This window comes from Balaenoptera musculus, chromosome 7 (genome assembly GCF_009873245.2).
Source record: "Balaenoptera musculus isolate JJ_BM4_2016_0621 chromosome 7, mBalMus1.pri.v3, whole genome shotgun sequence".
Taxonomy (NCBI): domain Eukaryota; kingdom Metazoa; phylum Chordata; class Mammalia; order Artiodactyla; family Balaenopteridae; genus Balaenoptera; species Balaenoptera musculus.
This window is the reverse complement of record NC_045791.1, coordinates 73980224-73997456: the sequence shown is the minus strand read 5'-3', so window position 1 is coordinate 73997456 and position 17233 is coordinate 73980224. Positions and strand designations below refer to the sequence as shown.

The window sequence follows — 17233 nt, the reverse complement described above, 5'->3', positions numbered from 1 at the left end:
CTGTCATTTCACTCCTGATTTGAAATGCCTCTTTTTCAACACTAAATTTCCATTTGTACTTGGATCTATTTCTAAACTCTGTTCTGTTCCATTCTCTACTCCTGAGCCAGAACAGGAACTGTTTAAATTACTGCATCTATATAGTATATTTTGCTATTTAGCAGGGCTAGTCTCTATCGTTTTCCTTTTTCATGATTATCTTTGCCTACTCTTGAGTACTTTCAGAGACTTTTAAAATTATATCAAATTTAGTTTTTTAAAATGCCATTGCAATTTTGATTGAAATTGCACTGACTTTCTAGACTGATGGGAGGAGAATTTACATCTTATAATATTATGTTTTAACGTGTGTCTCCATATTTATTTGGTACTTTTAAAATGTCCTTCAATAAAGTACTGTAGTCTTCCTCATAGATTTAGCACATTCCTTGTTAAATTTGTCTACAGTTATATTTTAGTTTTATAAGTAAGGAAAGTGTTGCAGCACTGGTGTCTGTTGCAAGTTTGCAATTTTACATTTGTTATGGTGGTTATTTGACTAACTGTCCTCTCCACTAAACTGTAAGCTCTCTGAGGACAAAGCCCAGGTCTGTTTCTGTCACACTGTTATTGCCAGCACCTGGCACAGTATCAGGCACATAATAGGTGCCCGAAATGCTCTTCTGAAAGAAAAAATGATATCACTCAGCATCTGCTTCTTATATTCCAAGGAACCATAGCATCCTTTGGTTTTCCAGTGCTCTTTGTGTGTTGTTTAGTATTTCTGTTTTTCGCCCTGCTCTGTCAGTAAAGGTTTTCAGGATGCATGAGAAGCAGACTGTGCTGCAGTCCCCTATTTGGAACCAAAAGTCTATACTTCTAACAAGTCTGTACATATTTATGCAGTGTATTTCTACAGGCTATTTTTTGACATGAGCCGTTCCTTAAAATGCCATCTGTAATTTTTGTTTTCCCTCAGGCTTATATTCAGAAAGTAGAGACAGTTGATATGATTGAACTGGGACGGAGATTGGTGGATTCTAAAAACTGCCTCGCCTTCCTCATTGAGTGTACCAACTTTTCTCCAGCAGACATTAGGCTAAATACTAATGTCTTCCAGTGGTATGGAAGAATGGATGAAATTTTTGACGAACACAGGAAAATCATTAAGGAGAAAACAGAACAATATCAAGAAGGTCTTAAGGTGGGAATCATGGATATTTTAAATTATTTTCATTTTCTGGAAATATTTAACTTCTTACATAGCAATGTCAGCTCCTCTATTTCACAGATAGTATATCTTAGCTCTCTCCTCCCGTAAGTCTTAGTAGAGGATAGGACACATAATGGATGGATGTGGCATCATTTCTTGATTTTTCAAGGGAGAAAACATTTGAATATATTGCCCACAAATGACCATTAATAAGAATAGTATTTATCTGATACGGTTTATAGTACTGTCTTGAGTTTATTTTTATTAAGGTCAAAGCTCCCTTGGTAAGGTGTGCCTTCACACCTCATAATCACCAGCTTGCCTAAGTACCATGCCCAGAACCGTCACTATAACGTTCCGTAACTTGAACATTTGGTGTGTGTGTCCTACGTATAAGATGGTGTGTGATTCCCCCCATCTGCCTGTGCAGCCTCACCTCCTACCTCTCCCCACTTCTTGCTCTTGACTCTTCAGTAACCCTGAGCAACGTCTGGTCCCCGCTCTCCTACACCTCTCATCTCTTACCCACTCTCTCCATTCTCTCTGGAGTGACCTGCCGCCCCGCCTGTCTATCTAGCAAAGTCAGCTGACTTTCTGAGAAGCCCTTTCAGTCAGACCTCAGTACTGCTTCTCCTCTGCTCCCATGTCACTTTTAACACGTCTCCACCGGGCTAATTATCTGATCATTATGTTATTATTTCCATCTCCCCATTAGTCGGTCAGCTCCTTGATAGCAGGGCTGTCTCGTTTTTACCTTTTCTCCGTTTATATCTGCTTGGCTAGCACAGTGCCTGACACACAGAAATGCCGTGAGCGCTTCATAGCTATTATGTGAATAAATGACACAGTATTTTCAGTCTCATTTTACAGATGAAGAGACTAAGGTTCCCAGGTGAAGGTGAAGAGGCCTGTTTCAAGTCAGCCAGTAGAGCTGTTTGATAGCAAGCCTAGCCTCTTTCTACCTCACTATAGCAAATACGATTAATTGGCAGCATATGTTGTTTGCAGAATAAATTATAGACTTAAAACAAAAAAAAAAACCCTTCATTTAAAACTATAAGTCTATATTTCTGTTTTATGTTTAGGCCATTTCAGAAATTTTTAAAACCTGTAGAAAGCATCATGGGCATTTGATGCTTATGCTACAATATAATAGACCCTTAGGAAATCACTAGGTGGCCCAGAATTATCTATACTTCATTGTAATGTATACCATTCTACAAACTACACATAATGTTAATGAATTTTTCCTCTCATTTTCCTTCCCCCACTGGGCCAGAGCAATAAATTGGCCAGGAAACCAAAGAGGACAGAAATCAACCTAGATAATCTATAAAATATAAAATCTATTTTTGAATAACCTAGATTTGACTTTTGAATATTTTATTCAGAGCTGTTTTTTTAAGAGCCATTTAATTTGGAATGCCTTACCAATGACAATTTTGTAAGAAGCCATTCTCATTAAAAAAAAAAAAACCCACACACACCTGTTTTATACTGGAAGGGTTTAGTTTTTCGGCTTTTAAATCTGGATTTATTTATTTTATTTCCTGTGAAGAGAGCCTATGGGACAAGAAAAATAACTTTGGAATACTTTGTTTTAGCATTGCTAATTGAAGAGATACCTGAATATCAGAAGGCAATTAAAGAAATTCAGTTTTTTCCAGTTGTTTGTAAAAATGCTACCTTTACAGGCCTTAAAAAAAAATTGGACTTCACTTTTAGCCTCATACTTGATTATTGTGAGATTTTTTCAAGTGCTTGTATTTCATTAGCATACTAAAGAAATACCATTGTTTAGCACATTCTTATTCATTTTATTAGAACTTCTTACCTTGATAATACAAGGGTAAACTTTCTCTAATTTGTGAATTATAGGAATCTTAATCCATTAGTCTTAAATCCCAGCTCTTAAAAATTCTGTATATTTTGGATCCCAGTCATCTTCAAGATCATCCCTTTCTTCATATTTTGCCAGTGACAGAATATAATAATAATAATTCTGATAATCCTTACAAATTCTAAAATTTTCTCTTGATGCCTAGGGGTTTTTACTCTTAAAAATAGTAATGAAAATAATTGTTTTTATTAGTTACGGTGTGAACGGTTTGTGGAGGAATTGGAGAGTTATGCTAAACAGGCAGAAGAATTCTACTCATTTGGAGATCTTCAAGATATACAGCGGTACCTGAAAAGGGCTCAGACACTGAATGGAAAGTTGGATTTAGCAGCAGACAAGGTATAATTTAAAAATTCTTAATAGGATGAATTAGTTCAACAGAATGAGCATTTGAATTTGTATTGGGTATTCACCTTTAAGAAATGGATTCAAATAAAAGAGTTTAACTACATCGAATTAGAGATTAATATGAATGGCACAAATAGATTTTATAGACATGCTTCAAGGAGGGAGCAACATTGCTGTTTTCTGTTGGTAGTAATAACATTTCAGTGGCCTTCATCTTTTAAAGATAGAGTTATATCTCCATCTGCTTTTTAATCTTGATCATTTACATTATGTGATGACACCTGGTTACTGTTTAGATTTCCCACCTCCATGGAAGCCAGCTTAGATTTGGTGGCTGTGTTTTTAAATTAGGTCCATTATTTTCTCCCATCAAGCTACTTTGTTCCCAATACCGCTATTTCAGAAATCAGTGGTCTCGTTAGTAGCAGCTGGGTGGGAAAAAGCCGTACTCTTTGCCATGTTAGAAGTTTGAAATTTTTAATTGCGTTTTTTATAAAAAGGGGAAATATGAAAACAGACCATATTACGATGCTCTACCATTTTTTATATATTGTAATGTTTTAATATCTTAGTTCAGGTAATTAAATAGTTTATAATAATCTCAGATATGTAAATATATGTTGAGACAAGAGAAATTGTAGATTTTTTTAAACTGATGCCACTGAAATTTTAAGTAATCTGCATAATTTACATATCTATCTCACTCTTTTCAATTCTGTAGATTTCTCATCTACATCTCCCATATCCTCACAACTTCACTACTAATCTAAGAGGAAATTAATGCTTTCTTTGTGTCTCTTATCCTACTTACCTTCAAGACCCAGCCCTGGTTGTAGCTTCTCTAGCATCTGTGATTGCGCTATTTCAGCAGGCTCTCTTGTGTCTGAGTGATAGCATTTTTAAAAGTATACCATTCATTTTATATTAAATGGCTACTGCTTTAACACATCTCTTCTGTTGCCTTATATTATTAAATAATTGGTATCTAACTCCTCATCTGGATTACTAACTCTTGGAATTGGTACTTTGCAATATACTTTTTTCTATTTTCCACAGTATCTAACACAATGCTGTGTTTATTAAAAGTAATTAAGTTCTTGGGACTTCCTTGGTGGCACAGTGGTTAAGAATCCGCCTGCCAGTGCAAGGGACACGGGTTCAAGCCCTGGTCTGGAAAGATCCCACATACCACGGAGCAGCTAAGCCCGTGGGCCACAACTACTGAGCCTGTGCTCTAGAACCTGTGAGCCACAACTACTGAGCCCGCGAGCCACAGCTACTGAGCCTGCATGCCACAACTACTGAAACCCGTGCACCTAGAACCCGTGCTCTGCAACAAACAGAAGCCACTGCAATGAGAAGCCCGCAACGAAGAGTAGCCCCCGCTCGCCACAACTAGAGAAAGCCTGTGTGCAGCAACAAAGACCCAACGCAGCCAAAAATAAATAAATAAATGAATTTTTAAAAAGTAATTAAGTTCTTGTGAGTTAATAAATGAAGCTGTATTCTCAGTATATCTGGATGGGCAGAGACTTTTTATATTTATAAATTTACTGTTTAAACTAACTTAACCAATCATTTTTCTCTGGAAACTGTAATAAAAAAGAAATAGGAACAACAAAAATAAACAAAATTAAGCAAATAGGAAAAAAGACAGTACTGCTCAGTTTTTCTGGTTATGGCCTAATTTAACTTTAGGGTTTAATGAGAGGTTTTTTTGGTCACATTTGATATAAATATTTTTTAAAACTTTATTTTGAATGTCATTCACTTTCAGAATAACGTATTTAATACTTGTCCTTCCAGATTGAGCAGTTTAATGCTGAAGAGGAGGCGTTTGGTTGGCTACCATCAATATATCCTCAACATAAAAAAATCCAAGATGGTTTGAACCCTTATCTTCGTCTCTATGAAACTGGTGTAGAATTTAGCACCAAATACAGGGCATGGACAGAAGGACCATATCACAAGGTGAATCCAGACCAAGTAGAAACAGACGTTGGAAATTACTGGAGAGGACTATATAAGCTGGAGAAAACCTTCCATGATTCTCCAAATGCATTGGCAATGACAAAAAAAGTAAGGGCAAAGGTGGAAGATTTCAAGCAGCACATTCCTCTCATTCAAGTGATTTGTAATCCTGGTTTGCGCCCCAGGCACTGGGAGGCCATGTCCAGCATCGTTGGTTACCCCCTGCAGCCAGCAGATGATTCCACTCTCTTCTCTTTTTTAGATATGAATCTGGAACCATATTTAGATAGGTTTGAAGGTATTAGTGAAGCAGCTAGCAAAGAATATTCTCTCGAAAAGGCCATGGAGAAGATGACTAATGAATGGGATGCAGTGGAATTTGTCATTCTTCCTTATAGAGAAAGTGGGACATTCATTTTGTCATCAGTTGATGAAATTCAGATGTTGTTGGATGACCACATTATTAAGACACAAACTATGCGAGGATCTCCTTTCATTAAGCCCTATGAAAAACAAATGAGGTAAAGTGTTATTTATGTGACAGTGATTATACTATGTTACCAAAATTATCACTCATGTGTAATATACAGTTCTTCTTAAAAGTTGATTCTGTGCTTTATACTTAATATGCTAAATAGTGTATTGTAAGGAATGATAACCTTTATTGCTTTTGGAAGAGTCCTGATCCTTTTGCTATCATGTATATTCATAACAAAGGTAGTAGACAGTCAACCTCCAGATACTCATTTTTATTGCCCACAGTCTGATCTTATACATTTGACTCTCAAAAATAGTCTCATACCTATGAACATAGTTTATAGAACATATAAACTGTAAAACTGAAGATGATAATGTAATTTTCCAAATGTACTGATTAGTTTGTTGTCGATGATTCCTCAAAGTCTATTGTAATTTCCAGTCATATGCATAAAGGATGGCTAGATAAGTGCAAAAGCATGAAACTCTGATTCTCGTCTGGAATTTTGAGCATCTGACACAGCCAACTAAATCTGACCCTTATCCTGTCAGTTTTTAAATTTTTTGTGATTTGTTTTAAGCAGCTTATATTTTATCTTAAAAAAGAGTAAATCCAAATCAGACTACCAACTTCAATGTGAATTTGCATGGTGAGGGAAAGCTACCTGCTTGGTGATATCAGCCCCTGGTTATTGATATATTATCCTAAACCTGAGCTTGCTCAGCTGTTGATGTTGGCTCAGTGTTTGATTGCTGTGCCTCCTGCCCAGCTTGCTCCAATGATCTCATCAAGAGTAATTTTTGAACTTCTCTGAAAGTGGTATATCTAGATTCTATTTTTAAGGACTATTCATGAGATCATTAGCTAGTGAGAAATTTTCTGCATTAGTCAGGGATTAGATGGAGAAAGAGGGAAGAGCACCAGAAGGAGGTAGAGGCATTCATTTCCCTGTGTGAAAGACACATTTATTGATGAACATTGAAAGGAAGGTATTTTAGAAAGACATTTTAAAATGCCTGGCGACTTTTTGAACTCCTGTGTACATTTCTTGGTTTTAACAATCTAAAATTATAAATGATGAGTAATGTATGAATCTACACATAAAGCCATCCCATCTCTAAGTTTTGTTGCCATTAACCAATCCTTCTTGATGGTTATGTTATCTCTTATAGTGTAGTGGTTACAGCTGTCTGGGTTCAAATCTGGCTCTATTGTTCATTAGCTGAGTGAGCTTGAACCTGGTACTTACCTCTATGTACCTTAGTCTCCCTATTGGTAAAAAGATACAACACTCTGGACCCTGCCTCCTAGGGTTGTTGTGAGGATAGAGCAAATACATGCAAAGACCAGAGAACTGTGCTTGTAAAATTGTCAGTTTATGCTGTAATTATAATATTTATTCTTGAGGAAGTTAAGTTGTTTTTGTTCTCCATATTTAGAAATAAACTGATAACTCATTGTAAATTCAAAAATGCTTCCTTCTCACGAATGCCACACTAGTATATTTAAGATTATGTAGATTTTTCTTTAAATGCCAGTTATATCTTATGAATTGAAATATTTTATTCTGGAAATAAAGCCTTTATGGCCCCAAATTTTTAAAAAACTGAAAAAATAAGAATGTTAAAAGAAATAAATCTTGGATGTAAATTACCTTTCCTAAGAAGCTCCGAGTGCCCTTGATTGAGAATACCATTAGTATCTCTAAAATCTCATTTCTCAGTTTGTACCCTTTGTCCATAGAATCGGATTGCAGAAAGGTTTACTGATAATACAGAAACCAACCCATTTGTAGATAGGTACATCTAACATGTATATATCTGTATTAGCATAAATGTTGACGCTATTATTTAGAGACAGATTTTGTAGAACAAAGCTAGTAGGTAGAAGAATGGAAATTGGAATAACACCATCGCATATAAGATTGACAGCCTAGCCATGGTTTTTGAGTTTTATCATCTGAAACATTGCTTGGTTTGCTGTTGATAAGAGCCACTGTGTTTTGCTTCTCAGGGAATGGGAGGGCAAGCTCCTGCTGCTTCAGGAGATTCTGGATGAATGGCTCAAGGTCCAAGCCACGTGGCTGTATTTGGAGCCCATTTTTAGTTCTCCGGACATTATGTCTCAAATGCCTGAGGAAGGCAGACGGTTTACAACCGTGGATAAAACGTGGAGAGATATAATGAAAAGTGTAGTACAGGTAGGTAAAAACCTCGGAGAATGTGATTGTTTTGTTGAAGTGACACGATTTTTGTGTTCCAAACAATCTGAATAAGCCATTGTCTTTTTCCCACATAGGCTCCTTTTCAGATATTATTTTAGAATCCCAGGAGCAAGAAACATCAAAAGGAAAATAGGTGTTTTGTCCTGATTACTTATTGAGGTCAAAACTGAATTTGCATTATTTAATGATAGTGGTTCTAGCAGTGGTTCTTCCTGGACGCTCTGGTAGGAAGACGGTGTACTCAGCGCACACTGTCCTGTCTGTTCTCTGGCCCCCATGTTACTGGCTGCACCACCACTGAAATGTACTGTGGTGGGAAAAGGTCAGCATGCCAACCGCTCAATCAACACGTTTCTCTGTAGGGACCAAAAAAAAAGAAAAAAATAGAAGAGCTGCAAAGGTAAATATACTTAAAGGGCCCAATAAATACAAACAAAATGCAATCTACCAATCAATCACCACACAAATACAGTGGAGAACTTAGAATTTAAGTTAAGGAGGGAATTTAATAAAAACCAGTAACACCGAAAAAGGTATGGTTTTTGTTCAGTTCAAAAGACATTTATTTATTTACTGCCTACAAAGCGTGGTTTGTGTGTTAGTGGAAGTTAAGATTAAAATACAAGAAATATTTGCTACTAAATTATATCATTAAATGAATATAAACTTCTCTATTGGTGTTTTGATCAAATACAATATTGTAAGATAGGGAGAGTATTATCTTAAAGTTTTTCTACCCTAAAATGGAAATATGCATATTTTTATTATTTAAACTTTGAAAATTGTGACTCTAATCCTAAATACTGATGATACTGTATCAGTGTCAACTATATGATTTTATAGGAAAATATTCCATAAGATGGACATGGGTCTGTTTATTTAATACGTTTACTTCGTTTTATGTAATAATACTTGAAACAAAGCTTCTGTATAAACCAAACTTTTGTAGAATTAATCACACTGGAATTCCATATTTAAAGGACCTACTGGTGAGTCACTTTGTAACACACTTACTCATTTCTAATTAATTTGTTTTATAAATTTAGCCTTTCCTATATTGTTTCCTTACAACAGGGCAAAACCCTTAAAACATGTATACATTTTTGTTTGGAAGGGGATGAAGTAGAATTTTTTTGTTGCCCAGAAAAGAAAAAAAGTAGATGCTTGTATTCTCCTAGTTAATATAATTTTAAAAGTTAAAAAAATTCTTTTTTTCACATTCGATCAAAATACTCTTCAAAATTCATATTGCTAGGGAAATTTTATAGATAGTTCAATGCCTAGGAAAGGGGAAGCTATGCTGAGTCTAGTAAATAAAGGAGAAAGATTTTCAATTCTATAAAACCGAATTAAAAACATATTAACAGAAAAGCATTACTTACTTTCATTCCCAAATAAGCAGTTTTCTTTGGATGACACTTCATTTACTTTTGCTATAAGACTTGATTATCTTCTTCAACTGGCTTTACATTTTCTTTTTCTCAGTATGTTAGTATTCAGGACAGCTTTTGTCCATATTCTCCAGAGCTTTGCAAAGAAACATAAATCCATATTCTCTCAGGAAGGCTAATGAGGATGATCTGTATAGTAGAAGCCACTGGATTAAATGCTTGGTACAAAAAGCCATCACTTTCAGTCTTAGGGGTTTCTAATAAATGTTCTTTTAGAACTATGCCAAGAGAAGAGGCTCAGAGGTTAAAAACAGAATGTAAATGATGCTGTTAATATAAATGGCTTGATTGAGGTTATCTTGGTTCCTTAAGGTATAAGCATGAAATTGTTGTATGTTTTGGTACCTGCTCCTAACTACGCTTGGCCAAAGGCTGTTTCTCAGTGGGGAAAGCTCCCTTCCTGACCTTTCAGTGTAATTCCAGAATTTTCCAGTCACTTTTGGTTATTAAGATAGTTTTGCCTATGAAGACCGAGCTGTACCTGTTTGAAAACCTCAATGTCTTGTTCTACTTAGAACTCTTCCCCTACCCGTAGTCAGGTAGCCCTGAGGCTCTGGTGGGGTGGGAACTGCGCCCTCCCACACTGCTTCTCTCTTTCCTGGTCTTATCACTTGGTATTGGGACAGGGAGAAGGTAGGGAGGAGGTAAAGAGAAAAAGGGAAGGAGGGGGAGAAAGTAGAAAGAGGAAGAGAGAGGGAGAAAGAGGGAGAGGGAGAGAAAATGTACTGATGTAACCGATCCAGCCAAATTGGCTCTTCTTTTCTTTGGTGGTCATAAGGTGGGCGGCCTCCTGTCTCTGGTACCTGCACTGTGCCTTTACTGTTGGTCATCACAACTAGTCTAGCTTTTTGACCAGTTGTGGAGAGGTGAAGTTCTCAGATTAACTCAGTGTGGACAGGTGAAGACCCCGACAAGCTCTGGCTGCTGAGGGATGCTATCTTGAGCATCTCCCCTAGGTTTGGTCATCCTCTGCCAGACTTGACTTCCATCTTCCAACTGATCTACCAATGATGGCTTTTGCCACATTCCTCTCATATGCATGTCTTTGGCCCCATATTCTAGTAGTAGTTCACAGATCTGTAGCCCTTAATTTCACCTGGGGTCTGCAGCACCTGGGATCCATCTTCTGTACTTCTTGGTAACCTTGAGCACATGGTCCTTGCCCTTCCTTCACCTGGTCGTCCCACCATACCACCTTCTCCCAGAGTTCTTTTCCTGTTCTGATAGCACTGGCGCAGGTCAGCATGCTGGTGATGGAACAGACTTCCAGCTGGAGAAGAAGACGTCAGCCTCCTCTCTTTACATGCACTTGAAAACTTTTCTAGGGACTCTCTTGGGCCCCCTCCCTAATACAGGACCAGTGAATTGCCCATCATTTGGGGTTGAAAGAAGTGGATAATCTTTTGCGTGTACCCAAACTTGACTTTTGATCCACATGAGTCTTTTGTATTTCGTACAAGGCAGGAAAAGGCACTCTTGAATTTCTCCCCAAACCTTTTCCTTTTGTAGTCTAACTGCATCTCAGGAAATATGAACACTGTTTCCCTTGTTTTTCAGGCCAAAAGCATAGAGTCATTATTCTTCTTTTTCCTTTTACTATAGTAAATATGATCGCTTGGCACCAAGCATCTCAACTCTTTCTAGTGAGCTGGAAAGCTAAAATTGTGTCTCCCAGACTCCTTAGCATCTAAGTTTCTGGAAGCGAATTCGATTTCGATGATTAGGTACGCTCATTTGGGATTTGGAAGGCATACTGTGGCCATCTTCTTGCCATTTTAGCTATTTCTGCTGTCAAGCAAGATCACTTTTTTTTTTTCTTTTCCGACAGACTTCAGTGTCTGGTCACCAGTTTTGTGGGTATTTACAGCCGATGATGATGGTGGCTTCGTGATCCTGCTCTCTGATCCTAGAATCACAGCCACCATGGTGTGTTCTTGAATGCAGTTACTTCTAGTGGTGGCGTCCTTTTGTCCTTACTGAGGCAGAGGTAGCAACACTCCTGGAAGATCAGTTCCACAGGTTCTAGGAGTCTTTCCTGGAAGCCCAGCCTGGAGTGTGCTCTCCTAGACCTACTAATGATTTTGTAATAACTTAATTCCCTATATTAAATTTCCTTTTGCTTAATTACCTAGAAGGGTTCTGCACTGAACTCTGAATAAAGATATCAGACCCTCAAAGTTGGCATCTAGGATCTTGGTCTATATGACCAGGTTGGATTTTTAGGGTAGTTAAAATCTAGTTACCATCTGAAAATGGAACCCTGGTGGTACCTGGCATGCACTCCAAAATTCACTTACTTAAATTATTCTCTTGGTTTCCTGGAATGAAGCGTCTGTTTTACAGGCAGTGCTTTGGTGGACCAAGTGACTGCTGTGGTAGGTCAATAGAGTGCAAATTTGAAATACAAGGGATGTGAGATGGGCTGAATTTTTTCTAAAGCACTGGAGAAATTAAAGAAATGGCATAATTCAGGGCTTAAATTCTTTGCTCAAGACATGGTCAGAGGATTAAGGTGCTTCTGTGATTGCCCTCGAGAGCCTCTTAAGTCTCATAGCTACAAATTTGACATAGCCAAAAATTATAGAGTCTGATCCAGCAGGTTGCCAAATTATAATATAATTTAATTCACAGCCTTGCCAGATCTGTTCTGTGAAAGATAATTTACCTACTGGGAAAGAGTGGGATGGTGAGAACTGAGGATGGGGACAATTGGGTGAATTTGATTGACTTTGGGTACCCTGACCCTCACACTGAGAGCCTCCCTTGCCAGAAGCCTTGTCAGAATCCTAAGGAATATAGGAGGTATTATATTGCAATAGTGCTTGCCTAGGGAGAACCTAAGTTAGATACAGTCAAGTGTATTGATGTGAGTGCACTTACCAGAGATCCTGGTTTCCATGAGCTAGTCAGGGAGATGTGAATGATTTCTGTTTTACTTGCTTTTTTGACCAAAACCTGGCTTCCGTGATGGCCTACCTAAATGAAGTTGAAATGCCAAAAAATCCTTGATATGATTTAAAGAAATTAAAGACTGGTTTATAGATTGCTGCAAAATATTTCTTGATTTAAAGAAATTAAAGACTGGTTTATAGATTGCTGCAAAATATTTCTTGCGTATCATCCAGAAGCAGAAATTACAAGCTTCCCCGCCCCCTGCTTAGGGGATTGACTTAAAAGGTAGTAGGAAGGGAATCCTACAACTTCAATAAATATTAGGGGTTTTTTTAGACCTTGCCTATACAAATGGCCAGAAGAGTGGCTCTACATTGATCATAGTCAGTAGCAAACAGTTTGGCTGTATGATCAAGGACTTAGAAGAAACAAGATTGAAAGACTGGCAACAAGGAGGTCTGAGGAAGAGGTATAAGGGATCACAGAATAGACTAGAATATGAGTATATTTGTGCTCCATTTAAGTGTTTAATAATACGCAGCACTGCAAAAGGAGGCACTTGATAATATTAGTTGACCGGTTGATCTATTTTGTGAATGTCAGTCAGCATATGCCATTGTATGCACAGTGAGCTATGAATAGAATAATCACATGATATGTTGTCCAGACTGCAGAATTTCTGAGAGTTAAAGCAATTGATAAGTAAGCTAGGAGAGCAAGCATAAACCAGAACTCTCCTCATCAAACTGGAGGAGGTCACTCAAGCTACAAACAAAGAAGTCATGATGGCAGAGGTGGGAATTATGGAAGGACTTGTCATTAGGGGCTGTCCCTTACCCAACACTGCTGAGTGTCCAAGCTGCCAACAGCAGAAACTAACAACATGCTTCTGATACAGGGTCACACCTGAAGGGACCAGGCAGCCATTTAGAAGGAATTAAATACATTGGACCTCTTTCAACTTAGAAGGGATCAGTGATTTTTCTGCACCAGAGGGGTTTTCTTTCTTATTCCAAGTTTCTGTCAACACTGTCATTCACTGACTTACTGAATGACTTATTGTCACAGTTTCCACACAACATTGCTTCTGCTAAGGAACCCACACTACAAGGGAAATAAGGCAATTGACTGATACTCATAAGATTTACAGGTCCTATGTGAGCATTGACCTCGTAAAAAGTGGAATGTCTCATGTTGAAGACTCAGTTGCTATTCCAGCAGGAAGAAAAGTGTGAGTTTGTGAGTTTGGGGTGCAGTTCTAGAGGATACATAGCATAAGTTCTCAACCAGCTCCAAATACAGAGTTTCTCCCATAGGCAGAGTACATGGGTCTGGGAATTAAGTGAAAATGACAGTGACACTTTATACCAATTCACCTAATGAACTTCTCACAATAATTTTGCTTCCCTGCTTTGTTCTTGCTAGTTGAAATATCTTAGTATCCAAGGGAGAAATGCTTCTGATGGGACATGGCAATGGTTTCCTTGAACAGGAAGTTCTTGATTTGCTCCCTCTACCCTTTTACCTCTCTGTCCTTATAACTTTTACCTTACTCTCTCTATTCCAGCCACACTAGCTTCCTTTTTTTTCTTCTTCTTCTTTTTTTCAATCACACATGCCAAGCGCCCTTTGCTGTAGAACCTTTGCTCTGACTGGACCCTGTTCCTGAAATGCTGTACCTCCAAATATCTGCAGAACTAATGAGTACCTTTGCTTCCTTGAAGTCTTTTCTCAAATATAACCTTTATAAAGAGGCTCACATTGAGCATCATATTTAAATTGAAACCTGCCTTTGCCTTTCCTGGCAATCCTGATGCCCCTTTTCGTGTTTGCAGCATCTATCACCTCTTAACTTAGTATATGATTTATGAATTGTTATGTTTGTTATCTATCGTCTGTCTCCTCAGGGAGGCTGGGACGTTTGTCTGTTTTGTTTGCTGTTGTGGCCCAAGCACTGAGAACAGTGTCTGACATCTATCAAGTCCTCCATAAATATTTGTTGAGTGAGTGGGTGAATAGTTAAATTGAGATTGATCCTTGAATTATTGCTAGTTCTAAGAATTCTGAAAAACCCTCTCTGAAAATTCAGTGTTAGAAACCTGAGTCCTAAGAGCTGGATTAATCCTAGAAACATCCTGAATCTTGAAAGAATTTCTATTTTTGGTGAGGTCAAAGTATCTGAAAGTTGTAAGGGAGCATAAAGGTCTACTCAGTGAACCCACGTTTCCTTTCTTAGCACTTAAAATGTTTAAAGAGGATCTTATTAGTTTTCTGTTGTCCAGGGTTTTCTGATTTGGAAGTTTATGCTTCTGGAAGTTTATAGAACTGGCTTGAGCTTCATTCCATTTAAGTGTACTTTCTGTGAAGCTTCCTGGCAGCAGTAATTAGAATGTTCTCTCTGTACACCCCAATTAAAGTTTCAGGCCCTGATATCACAGGCAATTGGTTTAGAAATGTAAATCAACCAGTAGCTTGTCATTTGAGCTGATGAGATTGGTGATACTTGTGAAGCAAAAGAAGACACGTAAAATTTGTAAAATTATTTCTTTAATACCAAAAAATAATAGCAGTTAATAATTCCTTTTCCTCTCCCGAAGCCGAAAAGTAATTAAAGCGTCAAAGGAGTCATACTTAGTTTCAAATTTCTGGTAGCTTTCTGTTATAACACCTTATTGTTCTGTCTTGAGAACCTTAGCTAATAAGTTGGTACAATGGGGGGGGGGCGTAAGTTCCTTGAGTGCCTTTGTGTGTCTGCAGGCTTAACTCATCCTCATTCACTCAAGCATTCAACAAATATTTATGGAATGCCTACTCTGTACTAGAATTTTGTGGCAATGCTTAAAGGAACTTAAAGCCAGTTTTATTTTACTATGATAAATATCTTACCAGAAGGATGGCAGTTTATAAAATGTTTATTTTAACTCCATTAAACCAATGCAGTGATGTAAGTGACTTACTCCATGAATTCCCCCAGAGTAGTGTCTCTCTGTCTGTATCTCATCAAGAGACAGTTATAGAAGGCGAAATGGAAAGGGTAGTTTCAAGCATATGTGTGTTCTAGGCACCATATTAGGTGCTTCCAATATTTTGTCTAATTTGGTCTTCATAACAACTTTGAGAGAGGGCTCTTATCCCCATTTTAAAGATAAGAAAGTAGAGAGTCAGGTTAATTAAGTGATTAGGAACCAGGTCTGTTCTTCTCTTCATCTGATGTAGTCTCTGTTCTGTTTACCTTCTCATGGGAAGAGAGTGTTTAGTTTCCAGTCCAGAGATGATTGATTACTTTTCTATGTTTTTTTCTTAAGTCCATACACCAAGGTACATAGATTATCACCCGTGTTCATTCAGAACTAGCATATTTGACTCAGAGTCATTGAGCTGATCTAGATAAATAGGTTTGACCTCAGGAATTCAATAAAAATTTTTTTGCTCAAATGCTAAGTGCTTCCAAGGGGTATTTCTTTTGTAATTGCAATATTTAGGGAAAGAAATATGAACTGTTGTTTTAAATAACTGATTTTTTTTTAGCTTTCAAATCTCAGATCCAAAATAGCGAATTGCAATAAATTCTTTGGCTGAGAATAAAACAAACATTGTTAATTTGTGAAAGGAATTTTTCACATTTATTAGCAACATTTTTTTTTTTTTCCAACAAAGAAAAGCATTCTTTTCCAGAAGGTGGCACTCTAAGAACACCAGTTTGGTTTTTGAATTTAGGAGTACAAGGGTACTGCTCCATACTTTGTCGAATGAACTGCACATTAAATTATGACCTGAATCTCTGTCATGCTTCTTTTTGTGTGCATTTTTAAATGTTTATTTGAAACATAGAACTCTTAGGAAATATAATGTCTTTAAAAAATTGTGCCTCTTTAAAGATAAGTGAATTGCATATGTTGCATATTCCATATGAACCTGTTCTACTGAAAAAAAACCAGGTATTAATGATGATTATTTTGTTCTTTGATTAAATTGCTGTGTTCCCAAGTTACATTGTTATATTTCAAAACAAAGCAGAAAATTATCTTTCCTTTCCAGTCACATTGAAAGTATATTAACAAAAACATGTTCCTGCAGTAGAATAACATTTCTCTGTGAAACAATTTACAGTTGAAATTTTTGATTGATCTCACAGTCAGTAGTACCAAACTCCCTTTGGCTAAGTACCAAAAATAAGTTTAAATTAGTTAATCTTAAAATTCTTTTTAATTTTTAATAATATTCCCTTGATTTGATTTCATGTAAATTTTCTAAATGTACCAGTATATTCTCATGAAGTTTATTTGGTCTGGTGATTAAAATCTCTAATGTGTTTTGCCACCTCTTTCTCATACTTCTAAGCCTACTTAGTAAAGAATTCTTCTTTCTTTGTCATTGGTGTCAGTGGTGAACACTGAGTTTGGGATTATAAAACCAAGACTAGACCTGGATGACATCAATCATGTGTTAAGGAAAAATAGTAAAAAGAATTTTATTTCAGCTCTGTCTAGATTGTGTTTTAATATGTATTTCTAAAGATTTTCATAAGCCTGGTGGTTACTTGTAGGGGTATTTTGAGAAATCAGTAAACTATTTCTTAAAATATCAGTTCTTAAGACCAGCTTTTGGTATAATTCTTATTTTGAATCCTACAGCATAAAAGAAAGCTTTTAAAAATACTTGATTGTGTTTGAATCCCTTTAAAGCAAACAGCTCACAGTGACACTTTCAAGTGATAGAATGTTCAGAAATCCATGCCTTGAAAGTAGAACAATCTTAGTCTCTAGAGAGTTCAGGA

The 17233-nt window shown here is 37.0% G+C and overlaps 1 protein-coding gene across 1 annotated transcript in view; it reads left to right on the top strand.

The window, feature by feature from the left end:
* The window catches only part of DNAH7 (dynein axonemal heavy chain 7), a 277143-nt gene that overhangs the window by 95152 nt on the left and 164758 nt on the right, over positions 1–17233 (top strand). Inside the window, 4 exon segments of the mRNA XM_036858189.1 lie at positions 959–1183; positions 3285–3431; positions 5247–5932; positions 7903–8089. Coding sequence (XP_036714084.1) covers positions 959–1183; positions 3285–3431; positions 5247–5932; positions 7903–8089 — 1245 coding nt within the window.